Consider the following 18,097-nt stretch of genomic DNA (forward strand, 5'->3'; position numbering starts at 1 on the left):
TGTGTCTTAATTCACCTCCATGTAACTGGCTAAATGTAATGCCAGTTTGATTGAACAGAGCTCTGTGTGTCTTGGTAATTCACCTCCATGTAACTGGTTAAATGTAATGCCAGTTCGATTGAACAGAGCTCTGTGTGTCTTGGTAATTCACCTCCATGTAACTGGCTAGATGTAATGCCAGTTTGATTGAACAGAGCTCTGTGTGTCTTGGTAATTCACCTCCATGTAACTGGCTAAATGTAATGCCAGTTTGATTGAACAGAGCTCTGTGTGTCTTAATTCACCTCCATGTAACTGGCTAAATGTAATGCCAGTTCGATTGAACAGAGCTCTGTGTGTCTTGGTAATTCCCCTCCATGTAACTGTTAAAATGTAATGCCAGTTTGATTGAACAGAGCTCTGTGTGTCTTAATTCACCTCCATGTAACTGGCTAAATGTAATGCCAGTTTGATTGAACAGAGCTCTGTGTGTCTTGGTAATTCACCTCCATGTAACTGGCTAAATATAATGCCAGTTTGATTGAACAGAGCTCTGTGTGTCTTGGTAATTCACCTCCATGTAACTGGCTAAATATAATGCCAGTTTGATTGAACAGAGCTCTGTGTATCTTAATTCACCTCCATGTAACTGGCTAAATGTAATGCCAGTTTGATTGAACAGAGCTCTGTGTGTCTTAATTCACCTCCATGTAACTGGCTAAATGTAATGCCAGTTTGATTGAACAGAGCTCTGTGTGTCTTGGTACCTTGTGTTTGGTCATGGCGCCCACTATAAGAGGGCACACCATTCCCGACAAGGTGCCCACTCCGTTGGAAATGCCCATCAAAATGCTGGCATAGCGGGGGGCAATATCCAAGTGATTCACGTTGAAACCTGAAGAGAGAGGGAGGGATGGGGGGACAGGAGAAATGCAGAGAAATATGTTGGTTTGGAACCCAGAACCAAATCTCCCGCTATGTAGCAGCCTGTCTGGAGAGACTCACCATCTGACCATGCTACAAACAACTGAAGTATGAGGCTTTCCTTATCACCAGTAGGCTGCCTAATCTAATCTAACCACAACCTTACCCAAACCCTAACTACAACATTACCTTAACCATACCATTACCATAACCACAACCTTATCCTAACCCTAACCACAACCTTATCCTAACCCTAACCACAACCTTACCCAAACCCTAACTACAACATTACCTTAACCACAACGTTCCCATAACCACAACATTACCATAACCACAACCTTATCCTAACCCTAACCACAACCTTATCCCAGCCCTAACCACAACATTACCATAACCACAACCTTATCCTAACCCTAACCACAACATTACCTTAACCACAACATTACCATAACCACAACCTTATCCTAACCTTAACTACAACATTACCATAACCACAACCTTATCCTAACCCTAACCACAACCTTATCCCAACCCTAACCACAACATTACCATAACCACAACCTTATCCTAACCCTAACCACAACATTACCTTAACCACAACATTACCATAACCACAACCTTATCCTAACCTTAACTACAACATTACCATAACCACAACCTTATCCTAACCCTAACCACAACCTTATCCCAACCCTAACCACAACATTACCATAACCACAACCTTATCCTAACCCTAACCACAACATTACCATAACCACAACCTTACCTTAACCCTAACCACAACATTATCATAACCACAACCTTATCTTAACCATAACCACAACCTTATCTTAACCCTAACCACAACATTATCCTAACCCTAACCACAACATTACCATAACCACAACCTTATCCTAACCCTAACCACAACACTACCATAACCACAACCTTATCCTAACCCTAACCACAACACTACCATAACCACAACCTTATCCTAACCCTAAAATAAGACTAAAAACCTCATAAGAATCTGATTATAGCCCATTTTTTCCCCATAGCATGACCATTTCAACCAAAATCACTTTCAATGTCTGAAAATGAAAGAACAGTCCTTAGGTTTGGTATTATCTTCCTGACTGTTGTTACTCAGTAAACCTAACAGACAGTTTGGTATTATCTTCCTGACTGTTGATACTCAGTAAACCTAACAGACAGTTTGGTATTGTCTTCCTGACTGTTGATACTCAGTAAACCTAACAGACAGTTTGGTATTATCTTCCTGACTGTTGTTACTCAGTAAACCTAACTGACAGTTTGGTATTGTCTTCATGACTGTTGTTACTCAGTAAACCTAACAGACAGTTTGGTATTATCTTCCTGACTGTTGTTACTCAGTAAACCTAACAGACAGTTTGGTATTGTCTTCATGACTGTTGATACTCAGTAAACCTAACTGACAGTTTGGTATTGTCTTCCTGACTGTTGTTACTCAGTAAACCTAACTGACAGTTTGGTATTGTCTTCATGACTGTTGATACTCAGTAAACCTAACTGACAGTTTGGTATTATCTTCCTGACTGTTGTTACTCATTAAACCTAACAGACAGTTTGGTATTATCTTCCTGACTGTTGTTACTCATTAAACCTAACAGACAGTTTGGTATTATCTTCCTGACTGTTGTTACTCAGTAAACCTAACAGACAGTTTGGTATTATCTTCCTGACTGTTGTTACTCAGTAAACCTAACAGACAGTTTGGTATTATCTTCCTGACTGTTGTTACTCGGTAAACCTAACAGACAGTTTGGTATTATCTTCCTGACTGTTGTTACTCATTAAACCTAACAGACAGTTTGGTATTATCTTCCTGACTGTTGTTACTCAGTAAACCTAACAGACAGTTTGGTATTATCTTCCTGACTGTTGTTACTCATTAAACCTAACAGACAGTTTGGTATTATCTTCCTGACTGTTGTTACTCAGTAAACCTAACAGACAGTTTGGTATTATCTTCCTGACTGTTGTTACTCAGTAAACCTAACAGACAGTTTGGTATTATCTTCCTGACTGTTGTTACTCATTAAACCTAACAGACAGTTTGGTATTATCTTCCTGACTGTTGTTACTCATTAAACCTAACAGACAGTTTGGTATTATCTTCCTGACTGTTGTTACTCAGTAAACCTAACAGACAGTTTGGTATTATCTTCCTGACTGTTGTTACTCATTAAACCTAACAGACAGTTTGGTATTATCTTCCTGACTGTTGTTACTCAGTAAACCTAACAGACAGTTTGGTATTATCTTCCTGACTGTTGTTACTCATTAAACCTAACAGACAGTTTGGTATTATCTTCCTGACTGTTGTTACTCAGTAAACCTAACAGACAGTTTGGTATTGTCTTCCTGACTGTTGTTACTCAGTAAACCTAACAGACAGTTTGGTATGATCTTCCTGACTGTTGTTACTCAGTAAACCTAACAGACAGTTTGGTATGATCTTCCTGACTGTTGTTACTCAGTAAACCTAACAGACCGTTTGGTATTATCTTCCTGACTGTTGTTACTCAGTAAACCTAACAGACAGTTTGGTATTATCTTCCTGACTGTTGTTACTCGGTAAACCTAACAGACAGTTTGGTATTATCTTCATGACTGTTGTTACTCAGTAAACCTAACAGACAGTTTGGTATGATCTTCCTGACTGTTGTTACTCAGTAAACCTAACTGACAGTTTGGTATTATCTTCATGACTGTTGTTGCTCAGTAAACCTAACAGACAGTTTGGTATTATCTTCCTGACTGTTGTTACTCAGTAAACCTAACAGACAGTTTGGTATTATCTTCCTGACTGTTGTTACTCAGTAAACCTAACAGACAGTTTGGTATTGTCTTCCTGACTGTTGTTACTCAGTAAACCTAACAGACAGTTTGGTATGATCTTCCTGACTGTTGTTACTCGGTAAACCTAACAGACAGTTTGGTATTGTCTTCCTGACTGTTGTTACTCAGTAAACCTAACTGACAGTTTGGTATGATCTTCCTGACTGTTGATACTCAGTAAACCTAACAGACAGTTTGGTATTGTCTTCATGACTGTTGTTACTCAGTAAACCTAACTGACAGTTTGGTATTATCTTAATGACTGTTGTTACTCAGTAAACCTAACTGACAGTTTGGTATTGTCTTCCTGACTGTTGTTACTCATTAAACCTAACAGACAGTTTGGTATTGTCTTCCTGACTGTTGTTACTCATTAAACCTAACAGACAGTTTGGTATTATCTTCCTGACTGTTGTTACTCGGTAAATCTAACTGACAGTTTGGATTGTCTTCATGACTGTTGTTACTCAGTAAACCTAACTGACAGTTTGGTATTATCTTCCTGACTGTTGTTACTCGGTAAACCTACATGTATTGAATTACGAGTGGGACATTTCACTTCCATTTATCCAGCGAGTGGTGCAACTGAGCATCGTCTCTCAGACCTACAATTTGACAGAAGAATACCCTCACTGATTGGTTGTTGTCTTTCTCCAAAGTGAATTGACAAATCAGATTACAGAGTCAGAGGCGGGAGATGACACCCATACCTTTGCATCACAAAGCATTCATCACTGAGGATTCTACCAATGCTCATGCACAGACAGTGTAACACGTTCCAGTCTGACTACACTTCAGACACATGATCTCACAATGCCTGGATAGGTGTTTAATAGCTAGCCACAAACATACGTCATCAACAGAACATCCCTGACAGTTCAAAACAAATAGATCATTAATAATTCATGGATTGGATTTATATAGTGCTTTTCTACCAACTGAGGTCCTCAAAGCGTTTTACATAGCAAGGAGGAAACTCACCTCATCCCCCACCAATGTGGAGCACCCACCATTTTTGTGCCAGAACGCTCATCACACAACAACTGAATATGAATTTAAATATGGTTTCTCACAGCTCTGTAGCGATGTAGTGACGGTCCTAAAGTCTGTTTGTTTGTGGGAGAGAAAATCCTTCACGTTCTTACCTGAGATGGCAAATCCGCTGAAGCCCACAGCGATGACTAAAAAGGAGATGGCCATGACCTTGGTGTGAGAGTATCCCACCACCAGCAAGAAGGTGGCCTCCATTCCAAACCCTGGTGATAAAACAGGAACCACAACTAAACATATTACAATCACCACTAACAACAAACACGAAAGATCAGAATATGGAAAGGACCCTTTGACTCTAATGTTTGTCCTGGTATTAGGGGTGGGTGGGGGTGTTGATCATCATTTAGTTTTGCACTCTGTGACAAACATAGGTTGTGGGCAGAGACATATATTTAGAGAGCTGGGATAACTTTTAGAATTTTTCGCCCCAAAAATTTACATATTGCAATTTTATCATTAATGTCTTGTCCTAGTCGTGTTTGTTGAGTGGATCATTTTAATTTGCCCCTTCTGTCATGCCCATGCCCTGTGCCAGTGACGTGATGATGATGATCCTGTGTGGCTCAATTGGTGAGAGCAGAGCGCTAGCAATGCCAAGGTCATGGGTTCAATTCCCACAGGAATTGTGTATATACAGATACTATAATGTTTGCCCTCACTGAACTGTAAAGTCATTCTGGATTAAAGCATCTACCATTTGGCACATATTATATCCCTTCTGTTTTATATAACAATTAGAGAACGTTCTGCATTCCTTCTGTTTATATAACAATTAGAGAACGTTCTGCATTCCTTCTGTTTATATAACAATTAGAGAACGTTCTGCATTCCTTCTGTTTATATAACAATTAGAGAACGTTCTGCATTCCTTCTGTTTTATATAACAATTAGAGAACGTTCTGCATTCCTTCTGTTTATATAACAATTAGAGAACGTTCTGCATTCCTTCTGTTTATATAACAATTAGAGAACGTTCTGCATTCCTTCTGTTTATATAACAATTAGAGAACGTTCTGCATTCCTTCTGTTTATATAACAATTAGAGAACGTTCTGCATTCCTTCTGTTTATATAACAATTAGAGAACGTTCTGCATTCCTTCTGTTTATATAACAATTAGAGAACGTTCTGCATTCCTTCTGTTTATATAACAATTAGAGAACGTTCTGCATTCCTTCTGTTTATATAACAATTAGAGAACGTTCTGCATTCCTTCTGTTTATATAACAATTAGAGAACGTTCTGCATTCCTTCTGTTTATATAACAATTAGAGAACGTTCTGCATTCCTTCTGTTTTATATAACAATTAGAGAACGTTCTGCATTCCTTCTGTTTATATAACAATTAGAGAACGTTCTGCATTCCTTCTGTTTATATAACAATTAGAGAACGTTCTGCATTCCTTCTGTTTATATAACAATTAGAGAACGTTCTGCATTCCTTCTGTTTATATAACAATTAGAGAACGTTCTGCATTCCTTCTGTTTATATAACAATTAGAGAACGTTCTGCATTCCTTCTGTTTATATAACAATTAGAGAACGTTCTGCATTCCTTCTGTTTATATAACAATTAGAGAACGTTCTGCATTCCTTCTGTTTATATAACAATTAGAGAACGTTCTGCATTCCTTCTGTTTATATAACAATTAGAGAACGTTCTGCATTCCTTCTGTTTATATAACAATTAGAGAACGTTCTGCATTCCTTCTGTTTATATAACAATTAGAGAACGTTCTGCATTCCTTCTGTTTTATATAACAATTAGAGAACGTTCTGCATTCCTTCTGTTTATATAACAATTAGAGAACGTTCTGCATTCCTTCTGTTTATATAACAATTAGAGAACGTTCTGCATTCCTTCTGTTTATATAACAATTAGAGAACGTTCTGCATTCCTTCTGTTTATATAACAATTAGAGAACGTTCTGCATTCCTTCTGTTTATATAACAATTAGAGAACGTTCTGCATTCCTTCTGTTTATATAACAATTAGAGAACGTTCTGCATTCCTTCTGTTTATATAACAATTAGAGAACGTTCTGCATTCCTTCTGTTTTATATAACAATTAGAGAACGTTCTGCATTCCTTCTGTTTATATAACAATTAGAGAACGTTCTGCATTCCTTCTGTTTATATAACAATTAGAGAACGTTCTGCATTCCTTCTGTTTATATAACAATTAGAGAACGTTCTGCATTCCTTCTGTTTTATATAACAATTAGAGAACGTTCTGCATTCCTTCTGTTTATATAACAATTAGAGAACGTTCTGCATTCCTTCTGTTTATATAACAATTAGAGAACGTTCTGCATTCCTTCTGTTTATATAACAATTAGAGAATGTTCTGCATTCCTTCTGTTTATATAACAATTAGAGAACGTTCTGCATTCCTTCTGTTTTATATAACAATTAGAGAACGTTCTGCATTCCTTCTGTTTATATAACAATTAGAGAACGTTCTGCATTCCTTCTGTTTATATAACAATTAGAGAACGTTCTGCATTCCTTCTGTTTATATAACAATTAGAGAACGTTCTGCATTCCTTCTGTTTATATAACAATTATAGAACGTTCTGCATTCCTTCTGTTTATATAACAATTAGAGAACGTTCTGCATTCCTTCTGTTTATATAACAATTAGAGAACGTTCTGCATTCCTTCTGTTTATATAACAATTAGAGAACGTTCTGCATTCCTTCTGTTTATATAACAATTAGAGAACGTTCTGCATTCCTTCTGTTTATATAACAATTAGAGAACGTTCTGCATTCCTTCTGTTTATATAACAATTAGAGAACGTTCTGCATTCCTTCTGTTTATATAACAATTAGAGAATGTTCTGCATTCCTTCTGTTTATATAACAATTAGAGAATGTTCTGCATTCCTTCTGTTTATATAACAATTAGAGAATGTTCTGCATTCCTTCTGTTTATATAACAATTAGAGAACGTTCTGCATTCCTTCTGTTTATATAACAATTAGAGAACGTTCTGCATTCCTTCTGTTTATATAACAATTAGAGAACGTTCTGCATTCCTTCTGTTTATATAACAATTAGAGAACGTTCTGCATTCCTTCTGTTTATATAACAATTAGAGAACGTTCTGCATTCCTTTTTATTGGTTCGATGGTTTTGTTCTTCCCCTCTCTGACACAAATAGGTTGTGTTGGGACGTTGAGCTAACGTAGTTCTGGCACTGAGAGTTACCTATCTCCTGTTCTATTCTGTGAGACTGCTCTCATTAGCAGAGGGACCAGTGATGCGTACACAGCATGCTTGTGTTAGCGCAGTCCCAGCTGTAGAATCATCAGTTTGATCCCGGCTAGCGCACCACTACCACTAGCTCACAGCAGCAGAACATGTCTGTGTGGTGCCACCGTCATACACCGTGCTCTCTCAGGCACTTTAATACTGCTGTTACACACATGATGCCCTCATGAACAAGCTGCCGCCACAGTCACACACTTTATTTTACACTCACAATCACACATCTTCGTCATCAGCTGTTTGGGCCTTCTCTCTCTCTCTCTATCTCTCTCTCTCTCTCTCTCTCTCTCTCTCTCTCATAACTACAGGATTTTCATTTGAGCCAGTTTGCTACAGCATGAAACTAATCCAGCAGCAACAGGAAATGTGAATTATTATGTGGATTAGAATTCATGGACAGTTTTTGAAAGGTTGAATCTGAAATTACACTACAAATTTGAAATGAAGTGTATTACATAAAAGTTATCCTGCAACACGACCCACCCCTCTCTGACTCGGTCTCTCCCTCCCCCTGCTCAGCTAACACCAGCTAACACCTCTCAAATGGGTTTGTTTTCGAATCTAAGTTTCCCTGAAGTACAGATCTAGGATCAACTTCCCCTCCCCCAATCCTAACTTGAACCACTAGTGAGGGAAATGCAAAACTGACCCCAGATCTGTGTCTATATAGGGGAACGTTCACTGTGGAGTGGCCTCTCACCTCCACAGTTCATGAGCTTCCTGACGTTGGTGGTGGTCATGATGTTGTGTGTTCGAAGGTAGTCGGCCAGCTGTCCCCCGATGGGCACAATGATGGTCATCACCAGATGTGGCAAGGCCGACACCATCCCCACCTGACAGAGAGAGAGAGAGAATTCACAAAATGGAACAAACACCAAATTAAGACTCTGCATGCAGACTTCTGCAAAAACATCCTCTGTGTACAACTTAAAACATCAAACAATGCATGCAGAACAGAATGAGGACGATACCCCCTAATTATCAAAATCCAGAAAATAGTTAAAATAGTTCAATTCCACCTAAAACGAAGCAATTCCTCAACCTTCTATAACAAAGCCATCACAAACATAAACAGACCCCACAGATCCCCAGGACAGCAACACAATTAGACCAAACCGAATCATTGAGAAAACAAAAAGATAATTACACATTGGAAAGAATTTACCAAAAAACAGAGCAAACTGGAATGCTGTTTGTCCCTAAACAGAGAGAACACAGTGGCAGAATACCTGACCACTGTGACTGACATACATTTTGACTATGTACTGTACAGACTCAGTGAGCATAGCCTTGCTATTGAGAAAGGCTCCCGTAGGCAGACATGACTCTCAAGAGAAAACAGGCTATGTGCTCACTGCACACAAAATGAGGTGGAAACTGAGCTGCACTTCCTAACCTCCTGCCAAATGTATGACCATATTAGATACACATATTTCCCTCAGATCACAATGACCCACAAAGAATTCCAAAACAAACCCAATTTTTCTATACTCCCATATCTACTGGGTGAAATACCACAGTGTGTCATAGCAGCAAGATTTGTGACATTTTGCCACAAGAAAAGGTCAACCAGTGAAGAACAAACACCACAACCCATATTTATTTATGTTTATATTTATGTTTATTTATTTTTCACATCAATATAACACTGTATATAGCCATAATATGACATTTGAAATGTGTCTATTCCTTTGAAACGTGTCAGTGTAATGTTTAATGTTAATTTTTGATTGTTTATTTCACTTTAGTTTATTATCTATTTCACTTGCTTTGTAAATGTAAACATATGTTTCCCATGCCCATGCCTGTTTTCTTCACAAAAACAAAAAATGTGAAACTATGGTGGGCCAAATTTAACCCGTAGACCACCAGTTGTTTTTCTCTGGGCTAGGGGTTAGAGGCCAGGGGATAGGGGCTAGGTTAGGGGACAGGGGCTAGGCTAGGGGATAGGGGCTAGGCTAGGGGATAGGGGCTAGGTTAGGGGCTAGGGATAGGGGATAGGCTAGGGGCTAGGGGATAGGGGCTAGGCTAGGGGATAGAGGCTAGGGGATAGGTGCTAGGCTAGGGGATAGGGGCTAGGGTAGGGGATAGAGGCTAGGCTAGGGGATAGGGGCTATGGGATAGAGGCTAGGGGCTATGGGATAGAGGCTAGGGGATAGGGGCCAGGGGATAGGCTAGGGGATAGAGGCTAGGGGCTAGGCTAGGGGGATAGAGGCTAGGGGATAGGGGCTAGGCTAGGGGATAGGGGCTAGGCTAGGGGATAGGGGCTAGGTTAGGGGATAGGGGCTAGGCTAGGGGATAGGGGCTAGGTTAGGGGACAGGGGCTAGGCTAGGGGATAGGGGATAGGCTAGGGGATAGGGGCTAGGCTAGGGGATAGGGGCTAGGGTAGGGGATAGAGGCTAGGCTAGGGGATAGGGGCTATGGGATAGAGGCTTGGGGCTATGGGATAGAGGCTAGGGGCTAGGGGATAGGGGCCAGGGGATAGGGGCTAGGCTAGGGGATAGAGGCTAGGGGCTAGGCTAGGGGGATAGAGGCTAGGGGATAGGGGATAGGTAATAGGGGATAGGGGTTAATTCATAATTAAAACTCTGTCTCACCTTGCTGATCTCAAAGCCAAACACTTCCTCAAAGTAGGCCGGCTGGCTGATGAGAAGCAGGTAGAAAGTCCAGCTCCTGCAGAAGTTGGCTACGATAATGGCGTACACCGGCATGGACGTGAAGAATGCTCTCCACGGGGTTTTGAATTTCTGCAACAAGGAGGAATTAGAGATGGTTGTGCTCACAGTCCTCACCAGCTCTCACACAGCAAAAAAGTGAAATTATAGAGGGATGTGGTGTGTGTGTGTGTGTGTGTGTGTGTGTGTGTGTGTGTGTGTGTGTGTGTGTGTGTGTGTGTGTGTGTGTGTGTGTGTGTGTGTGTGTGTGTGTGTGTGTGTGTGTGTGTGCACAAGTCACAAGCAAAAAGAAAAGTGGTGCAGTGTGTGTGTGTGAGACAGTGCAGTTTGTTTGAAATAAAATGTTTCATGCGTCTTGGTGCTTACCTGTAGAGGATTGGCAAAACCTGCTGACTCTCCGATGGCTTCCTCAATGTACTTCCTCTCCTCAGGGGTGATAGTGGGGTGGGCTGCCGGGCTTTCATACGACACCAGGATCCAGAAGAGATACCATGCTATCCCAAAACTGCCTGGGAGAGGGAGGGAGAGGGAGAGAGAGGAGGAGAGAGGTAAAGGGGGAGAGAGAGGATGACAGAGGTAGAGAGATAAAGAGGAGAGAGAGAGAGGAGAGAGGAGGAAAGAGGAAGAGATGTAAAGAGGAGAAGGAGGAGAGAGGTAGATGTAAAGAGGAGGGAGAAAGGAGGAGAGAGGTAGAGAGGTAAAGAGGAGAGAGAAAGCAGTAGAGGTAGAGAGGTAGAGAGGTAGAGAGGTAGAGAGGTAAAGAGGAGAGAGAAAGGAGGAGAGAGGTAGAGAGGTAAAGAGGAGAGAGAGAGGAGGAGAGAGGTAGAGAGGTGAAGGGGGAGAGGAGGAGAGAGGTAAGAGGGAGAGAGAGGAGAAGAGCGGTAGAGAGGTAAAGGGGGAGAGAGATGAGGAGAGAGGTAGAGAGGTAAAGAGGAGAGAGAAAGCAGTAGAGGTAGAGAGGTAGAGAGGTAAAGGGGGAGAGGAGGAGAGAGGTAGAGAGGTAAGAGGGAGAGAGAGGAGGAGAGCGGTAGAGAGGTAAAGGGGGAGAGAGAGGAGGAGAGAGGTAGAGAGGTAAAGAGGGGAGAGAGAGGAGAAGAGAGGTAGAGAGGTAAAGGGGGGAGAGGAGGAGAGAGGTAAAGGGGGAGAGAGAGGAGGAGAGAGGTAGAGAGGTAAGAGGGAGAGAGAGGAGGAGAGCGGTAGAGTTAAAGAGGCGCGAGAGAGGAGAGAGGTCAAATGGAGAGAGAGAGCAGAGAGAGAGGATGAGAGTGGAAGAGAGGTAAAGAGGGGAGAGAAGGGTAGGAAATGAGAAGGGTGGAGTAAGGAGAAAGGTAGGGTCGGGAGAATGGTCTCTACAGTACACTACAGTGATGACACGTTTGCAATAACATAAATTGTGTCAGTTTGGATGTCATTGTCACAGAAAAAATACCCAGCAAGCTTAGCAAGACCCATGTCTCTACCGCTCTCCTCCTATGAACTGGTGCTATACCGCTAGCTCCCCAAAGGAGGGTAGCACTGGCTAACTGAGTAGTCAGCATACCACTTTCAATAGTCTGGGCTACCAACACTGGGTCATGGGCAGTAGGCAGCTGAGCAGGGGCCACCCACTAATTTTTTTTTGTATTTTACCTTTATTTAACTAGTTAAGAACGGCCTAGGAACAGAGAGTTAACTGCCTGTTCAGGGGCAGAACGACAGATTTGTACCTTGTCAGCTCTGGGATTTGAACTTGCAACCTTCCGGTTACTAGTCCAACGCTCTAACCACTAGGCTAAGCTTGCAGGGGTTTATCTTAGGGGACCTGTATGGTGATGAGACAGTTAAACTCGGTACTGCCCGGTTGGTTTTACTCACCATAGACGTAGAAGACTGAAGGCCACCCTACATACTGAACCAACACCCCAGCAAGAGGCATGGCCACCACAGCTCCCGCATAGGAACCTGTGACACAAAGAAAGAGCAAGACACAGAAATATGAAACATTGATGTTTCTATTGTTGTTGTGTAATGCCTCAGTCAGGCCAGATCTGAACACCTCAGCACCCACAATCAAAGTCAGTAGCAATAGCGAACTAGCTCACACAATATTTGTTTCTGGGTTTTGAGATTAGCTAGCAAGCTAATGAACTAACCTAGCCAACTAACGAACTAACGAACTAACGAACTAACTAACTAGCTAACCTAGCCAACTAACTGTGGAGAGAAACAATTAACTTACAGTAAGAACAGTTAATTAGCTCTTTGCTAGAAAATATTATGCTGCCTCCTAAACTGATAAGGTGGCTTCACTAATGTTTACACATTGACAAGTCCTGTTCATTGTCAATGTCTATGAAAAGTAACAGCACAGGAGGTTGGTGGCACCTTAATTGGGGAGGATGGGCTCGTGGTAATGGCTGGAGCGGAATAGGTGGAATGGTATGAGATACATCAAACATATGGTTTCCATGGTTTCCATGTGTTTGATGCCATTCCATTCGCTCCGTTCCAGACATTTTTATGAGCCGTCCTCCCCTCAACAGCCTCCACTGATTCACAGCATTACAGTTATAACCTGTTACATACTGTATGTGGACAGGGACAAACAGAAATGGGCCTCCACTGATTCACAGCATTACAGTTATAACCCATTACATACTGTATGTGGACAGGGACAAACAGAAATGGGCCTTCACTGATTCACAGCATTACAGTTATAACCCATTACATACTGTATGTGGACAGGGACAAACAGAAATGTTTCTAACAGAAAACATTTAAAAAGCATAACCATGGTAGCAGTTGAAAGAGAAGACATTTAAAAAGCATAACCATGGTAGCAGTTGAAAGAGAAGACATTTAATAAGCATAACCATGGTAGCAGTTGAAAGAGAAGACATTTAAAAAGCATAACCATGGTAGCAGTTGAAAGAGAAGACATTTAAAAATCATAATCATGGTAGCAGTTGAAAGAGAAGACATTTAAAAAGCATAACCATGGTAGCAGTTGAAAGAGAAGACATTTAAAAATCATAACCATGGTAGCAGTTGAAAGAGAAGACATTTAAAAAGCATAACCATGGTAGCAGTTGAAAGAGAAGACATTTAAAAAGCATAACCATGGTAGCAGTTGAAAGAGAAGACATTTAAAAAGCATAACCATGGTAGCAGTTGAAAGAGAAGACATTTAAAAAGCATAACCATGGTAGCAGTTGAAAGAGAAGACATTTAAAAAGCATAACCATGGTAGCAGTTGAAAGAGAAGACATTTAAAAAGCATAACCATGGTAGCAGTTGAAAGGGAAAACAGAACAAAGGTGAGGATACAATCCAAGCAATTACATTACTGTTGATATTTACATTTACTGGACTTTTCACAGCATTTGTCAATAATATAATCTGGAAATATGCTGGATACATTCAGTGACATAATAAGAATATTCATGCAACATTTGGGCTAGGTGAAACATTTTATTTGGAACAAAGCCCTGCATTTGCATATGTGAACTGATTGCCCCGCATCTATCTTCAGAGCTCGTGCTGCTAGGTGACCTAAACTGGGACATGCTTAACACCCCAGCCCTCCCACAATCTAAGCTTGATGCCCTCAGTCTCACACAAAATATCAATGAACCTACCAGGTACCACCCCAAAGCCATAAACACGGGCACCCTCATAGATATTATCCTAACCAACTTGCCCTCTAAATACACCTCTGCTGTTTTCAACCAAGATCTCAGTGATCACTGCCTCATTGCCTGCATCCGTAATGGGTCAGTGGTCAAACGACCTCCACTCATCACTGTCAAACGCTCCCTGAAACACTTCAGCGAGCAGGCCTTTCTAATCGACCTGGCCTGGGTATCCTGGGGGGATATTGACCTCATCCCGTCAGTAGAGGATACCTGGTTATTTTTTTAAATGCCTTCCTCACCATCTTAAATAAGCATGCCCCATTCAAGAAATTTAGAACCAGGAACAGATATAGCCCTTGGTTCTCTCCAGACCTGACTGCCCTTAACCAACACAATAACACTCTGTGGCGTTCTGCATTAGCATCAAACAGCCCCCGTGATATGCAACTTTTCAGTGAAGTTAGAAACCAATATACACAGGCAGTTAGAAAAGCCAAGGCTAGCTTTTTCAAGCAGAAATTTGCTTTCTGCAACACAAACTCAAAAAAGTTCTGGGACACTGTAAAGTCCATGGAGAATAAGAACACCTCCTCCCAGCTGCCCACTGCACTGAGGATAGGAAACTGTCACCACCGATAAATCCACTATAATTGAGAATTTCAATAAGCATTTTTCTACGGCTAGCCATGCTTTCCACCTGGCTACCCCTACCCCGGTCAACAGCAATGCACCCCCCACAGCAACCTGCCCAAGCCTTACCCATTTCTCCTTCTCCCAAATCCAGTCAGCTGATGTTCTGAAAGAGCTGCAAAATCTGGATCCCTACAAATCAGCCGGGCTAGACAATCTGGACCCTTTCTTTCTAAAAATGATCTGCCGAAATTGTTGCAACCCCTATTACTAGCCTGTTCAATCTCTCTTTCGTGTCGTCTGAGATTCCCAAAGATTGGAAAGCAGCTGCGGTCATCCCCCTCTTCAAAGGGGACACACACTCTTGACCCAAACTGCTACAGACCTATCTATCCTACCCTGCCTTTCTAAGGTCTTCGAAAGCCAAGTCAACAAACAGATCACCGACCATTTCGAATCCCACCGCACCTTCTCCGCTAAGCAATCTGGTTTCAGAGCTGGTCATGGGTGCACCTCAGCCACGCTCAATATCCTAAACGATATCTTAACCGCCATCGATAAGAAACAATACTGTGCGGCCGTATTCATTGACCTGGCCAAGGCTTTCGACTCTGTCAATCACCACATCCTCATCGGCAGACTCGATAGCCTTGGTCTCTCAAATGATTGCCTCGGCTGTTTCACCAACTACTTCTCTGATAGAGTTCAGTGTGTCAAATCGGAGGGCCTGTTGTCTGGGCCTCTGCCAGTCTCTATGGGGGTGCCACAGGGTTCAATTCTCGGGCCAACTCTCATCTCTGTATACATCAATGATGTCACTCTTGCTGCTGGTGATTCTCTGATTCACCTCTACGCAGATGACACTGTTCTGTATACTTCTGGCCCTTCGTTGGACACTGTGTTAACAACCCTCCAGACAAGCTTCAATGCCATTCAGCTCTCCTTCACTGGCCTCCAACTGCTCTTAAATACAAGTAAAACTAAATGCATGCTCTTCAACCGATCGCTGCCTGCACCTGCCCGCCCGTCCAGCATCACTACTCTGGACGGTTCTGCCTTAGAATATGTGGACAACTACAAATACCTAGGTGTCTGGTTAGACTGTAAACTCTCCTTCCAGACTCACATCAAACATCTCCAATCCAAAGTTAAATCTAGAATTGGCTTCCTATTTTGCAACAAAGCATCCTTCACTCATGCTGCCAAACATACCCTCGTAAAACTGACCATCCTACCGATCCTCGACTTCGGCGATGTAATTTACAATATAGCCTCCAATACCCTACTTAATAAATTGGATGCAGTCTATCACAGCCATCCATTGTCACCAAAGCCCCATATACTACCCACCACTGCAACCTGTACGCTCTCGTTGGCTGGCCTTCGCTTCATACTCGTCGCCAAACCCACTGGCTCCAGGTCATCTACAAGACCCTGCTAGGTAAAGTCCCCCCTTATCTCAGCGCACTGGTCACCTTAGCAGAACCCACCTGTAGCACACGCTCCAGCAGGTATATCTCTCTGGTCCCCCCAAAAACAATTCATCCTTTGGCCACCTCTCCTTCCAGTTCTCTGCTGCCAATGACTGGAACGAACTACAAAAATCTCTGAAACTGGAAACACTTATCTCCCTCACTAGCTTTAAGCACCAACTGTCAGAGCAGCTCACAGATTACTGCACCTGTACATAGCCCATCTATAATTTAGCCCAAACAACTACCTCTTTCCCTACTGTATTTATTTATTTATTTTGCTCCCACCCCATTATTTCTATTTCTACTTTGCACATTCTTTCACTGCAAATCTACCATTCCAGTGTTTTACTTGATATATTGTATTTACTTCGCCACCATGGCCTTTTTTGCCTTTACCTCCCTCATCTCACCTCATTTGCTCACATTGTATATAGACTTATTTTTCTACTGTATTATTGACTGTATGTTTGATTTACTCCATGTGTAACTCTGTGTTGTTGTATGTGTCAAACTGCTTTGCTTTATCTTGGCCAGGTCGCAATTGTAAATGAGAACTTGTTCTCAATTTGCCTATCTGGTTAAATAAAGGTGAAATAAATAAATAAAAATCCCCACCATCACACAATTAATCCCCACCATCACACAATGTTATGCAATCCAACAACAGTCCACTACAATCCAACAACGGTCCACTACAATCCAACAACGATCCATTACAATCCAACAACGATCCACTACAATCCAACAACGGTCCATTACAATCCAACAACGATCCATTACAATCCAACAACGATCCACTACAATCCAACAACGATCCACTACAATCCAACAACGATCCATTACAATCCAACAACGATCCACTACAATCCAACAACGGTCCACTACAATCCAACAACAATCCACTACAATCCAACAACGGTCCATTACAAATCTCCATCTAGTTTAGGTAAAAGCATCATTTGAACGTGCCTCAAATTTAAGCTCTTATCAGTGACCAAATCTGCCATTTTGATCTCTCATACCTGGACCCTGGAGTGTAAAGGGCTACATACACTTCCTGCAGCTGAGAATGCATCAATGGAGGCTGTAGAGGGGAGGACTGCTCATAATAATGGCTGGAATGGAGCGAATGGAATGGCATGTATTTGATACCATTCCATCCATTCCACTCCAGCCATTACCACGAACCCATCCTCCCCAATTAAGGTGTCACCAACCTCCTGTGGAATGCATGCATACAGTATGTAGGAAGACAATGTGCTGCACTAGATTTATTGGGGATGTTACCAATAGGGAACTTTACTATAATGTTGAGGTTGTTTATAAGCACATCTTAGCTACCCTCTTGACAAGAACATCAAGTAGACATCACAAATGGTTGGATCCAGTAATGTGTAGAGTAGTCCTTATTATCCCCGGGGGAAATTCATTCATTCATTGTGTGGTTTAAGAGAGAGAAAAGGGGAGGGAGAGCGTGAGAGGATGTTTAAATCCATTTATTTTAGTATCTTACCACAGAATGCTGTTGTGGCCAGTCGACTTCTCTCTAGAGGCGGGGCCCATTTGGCCCAGATCCCATGGCATGCTGGGTAAGATACGCCCTATAGGGAAG

The 18,097-nt window shown here is 41.7% G+C and overlaps 1 protein-coding gene across 1 annotated transcript in view; it reads right to left on the reverse strand.

Annotated features, from left to right (window-relative positions):
- The window catches only part of LOC118937784 (vesicular glutamate transporter 1-like), a 66,392-nt gene that overhangs the window by 4,600 nt on the left and 43,695 nt on the right, over window positions 1-18,097 (reverse strand). The window contains exons 5-11 of the mRNA XM_036939250.1: window positions 17,999-18,086; window positions 12,621-12,707; window positions 11,133-11,275; window positions 10,689-10,838; window positions 8,791-8,923; window positions 4,911-5,021; window positions 747-874 (exon numbers count right to left, since the gene is read on the reverse strand). Coding sequence (XP_036795145.1) covers window positions 747-874; window positions 4,911-5,021; window positions 8,791-8,923; window positions 10,689-10,838; window positions 11,133-11,275; window positions 12,621-12,707; window positions 17,999-18,086 — 840 coding nt within the window. The remainder of the gene's footprint in view (window positions 1-746; window positions 875-4,910; window positions 5,022-8,790; window positions 8,924-10,688; window positions 10,839-11,132; window positions 11,276-12,620; window positions 12,708-17,998; window positions 18,087-18,097) is intronic.

Source organism: Oncorhynchus mykiss, chromosome 12, assembly GCF_013265735.2.
Source record: "Oncorhynchus mykiss isolate Arlee chromosome 12, USDA_OmykA_1.1, whole genome shotgun sequence".
NCBI classification, from domain to species: domain Eukaryota; kingdom Metazoa; phylum Chordata; class Actinopteri; order Salmoniformes; family Salmonidae; genus Oncorhynchus; species Oncorhynchus mykiss.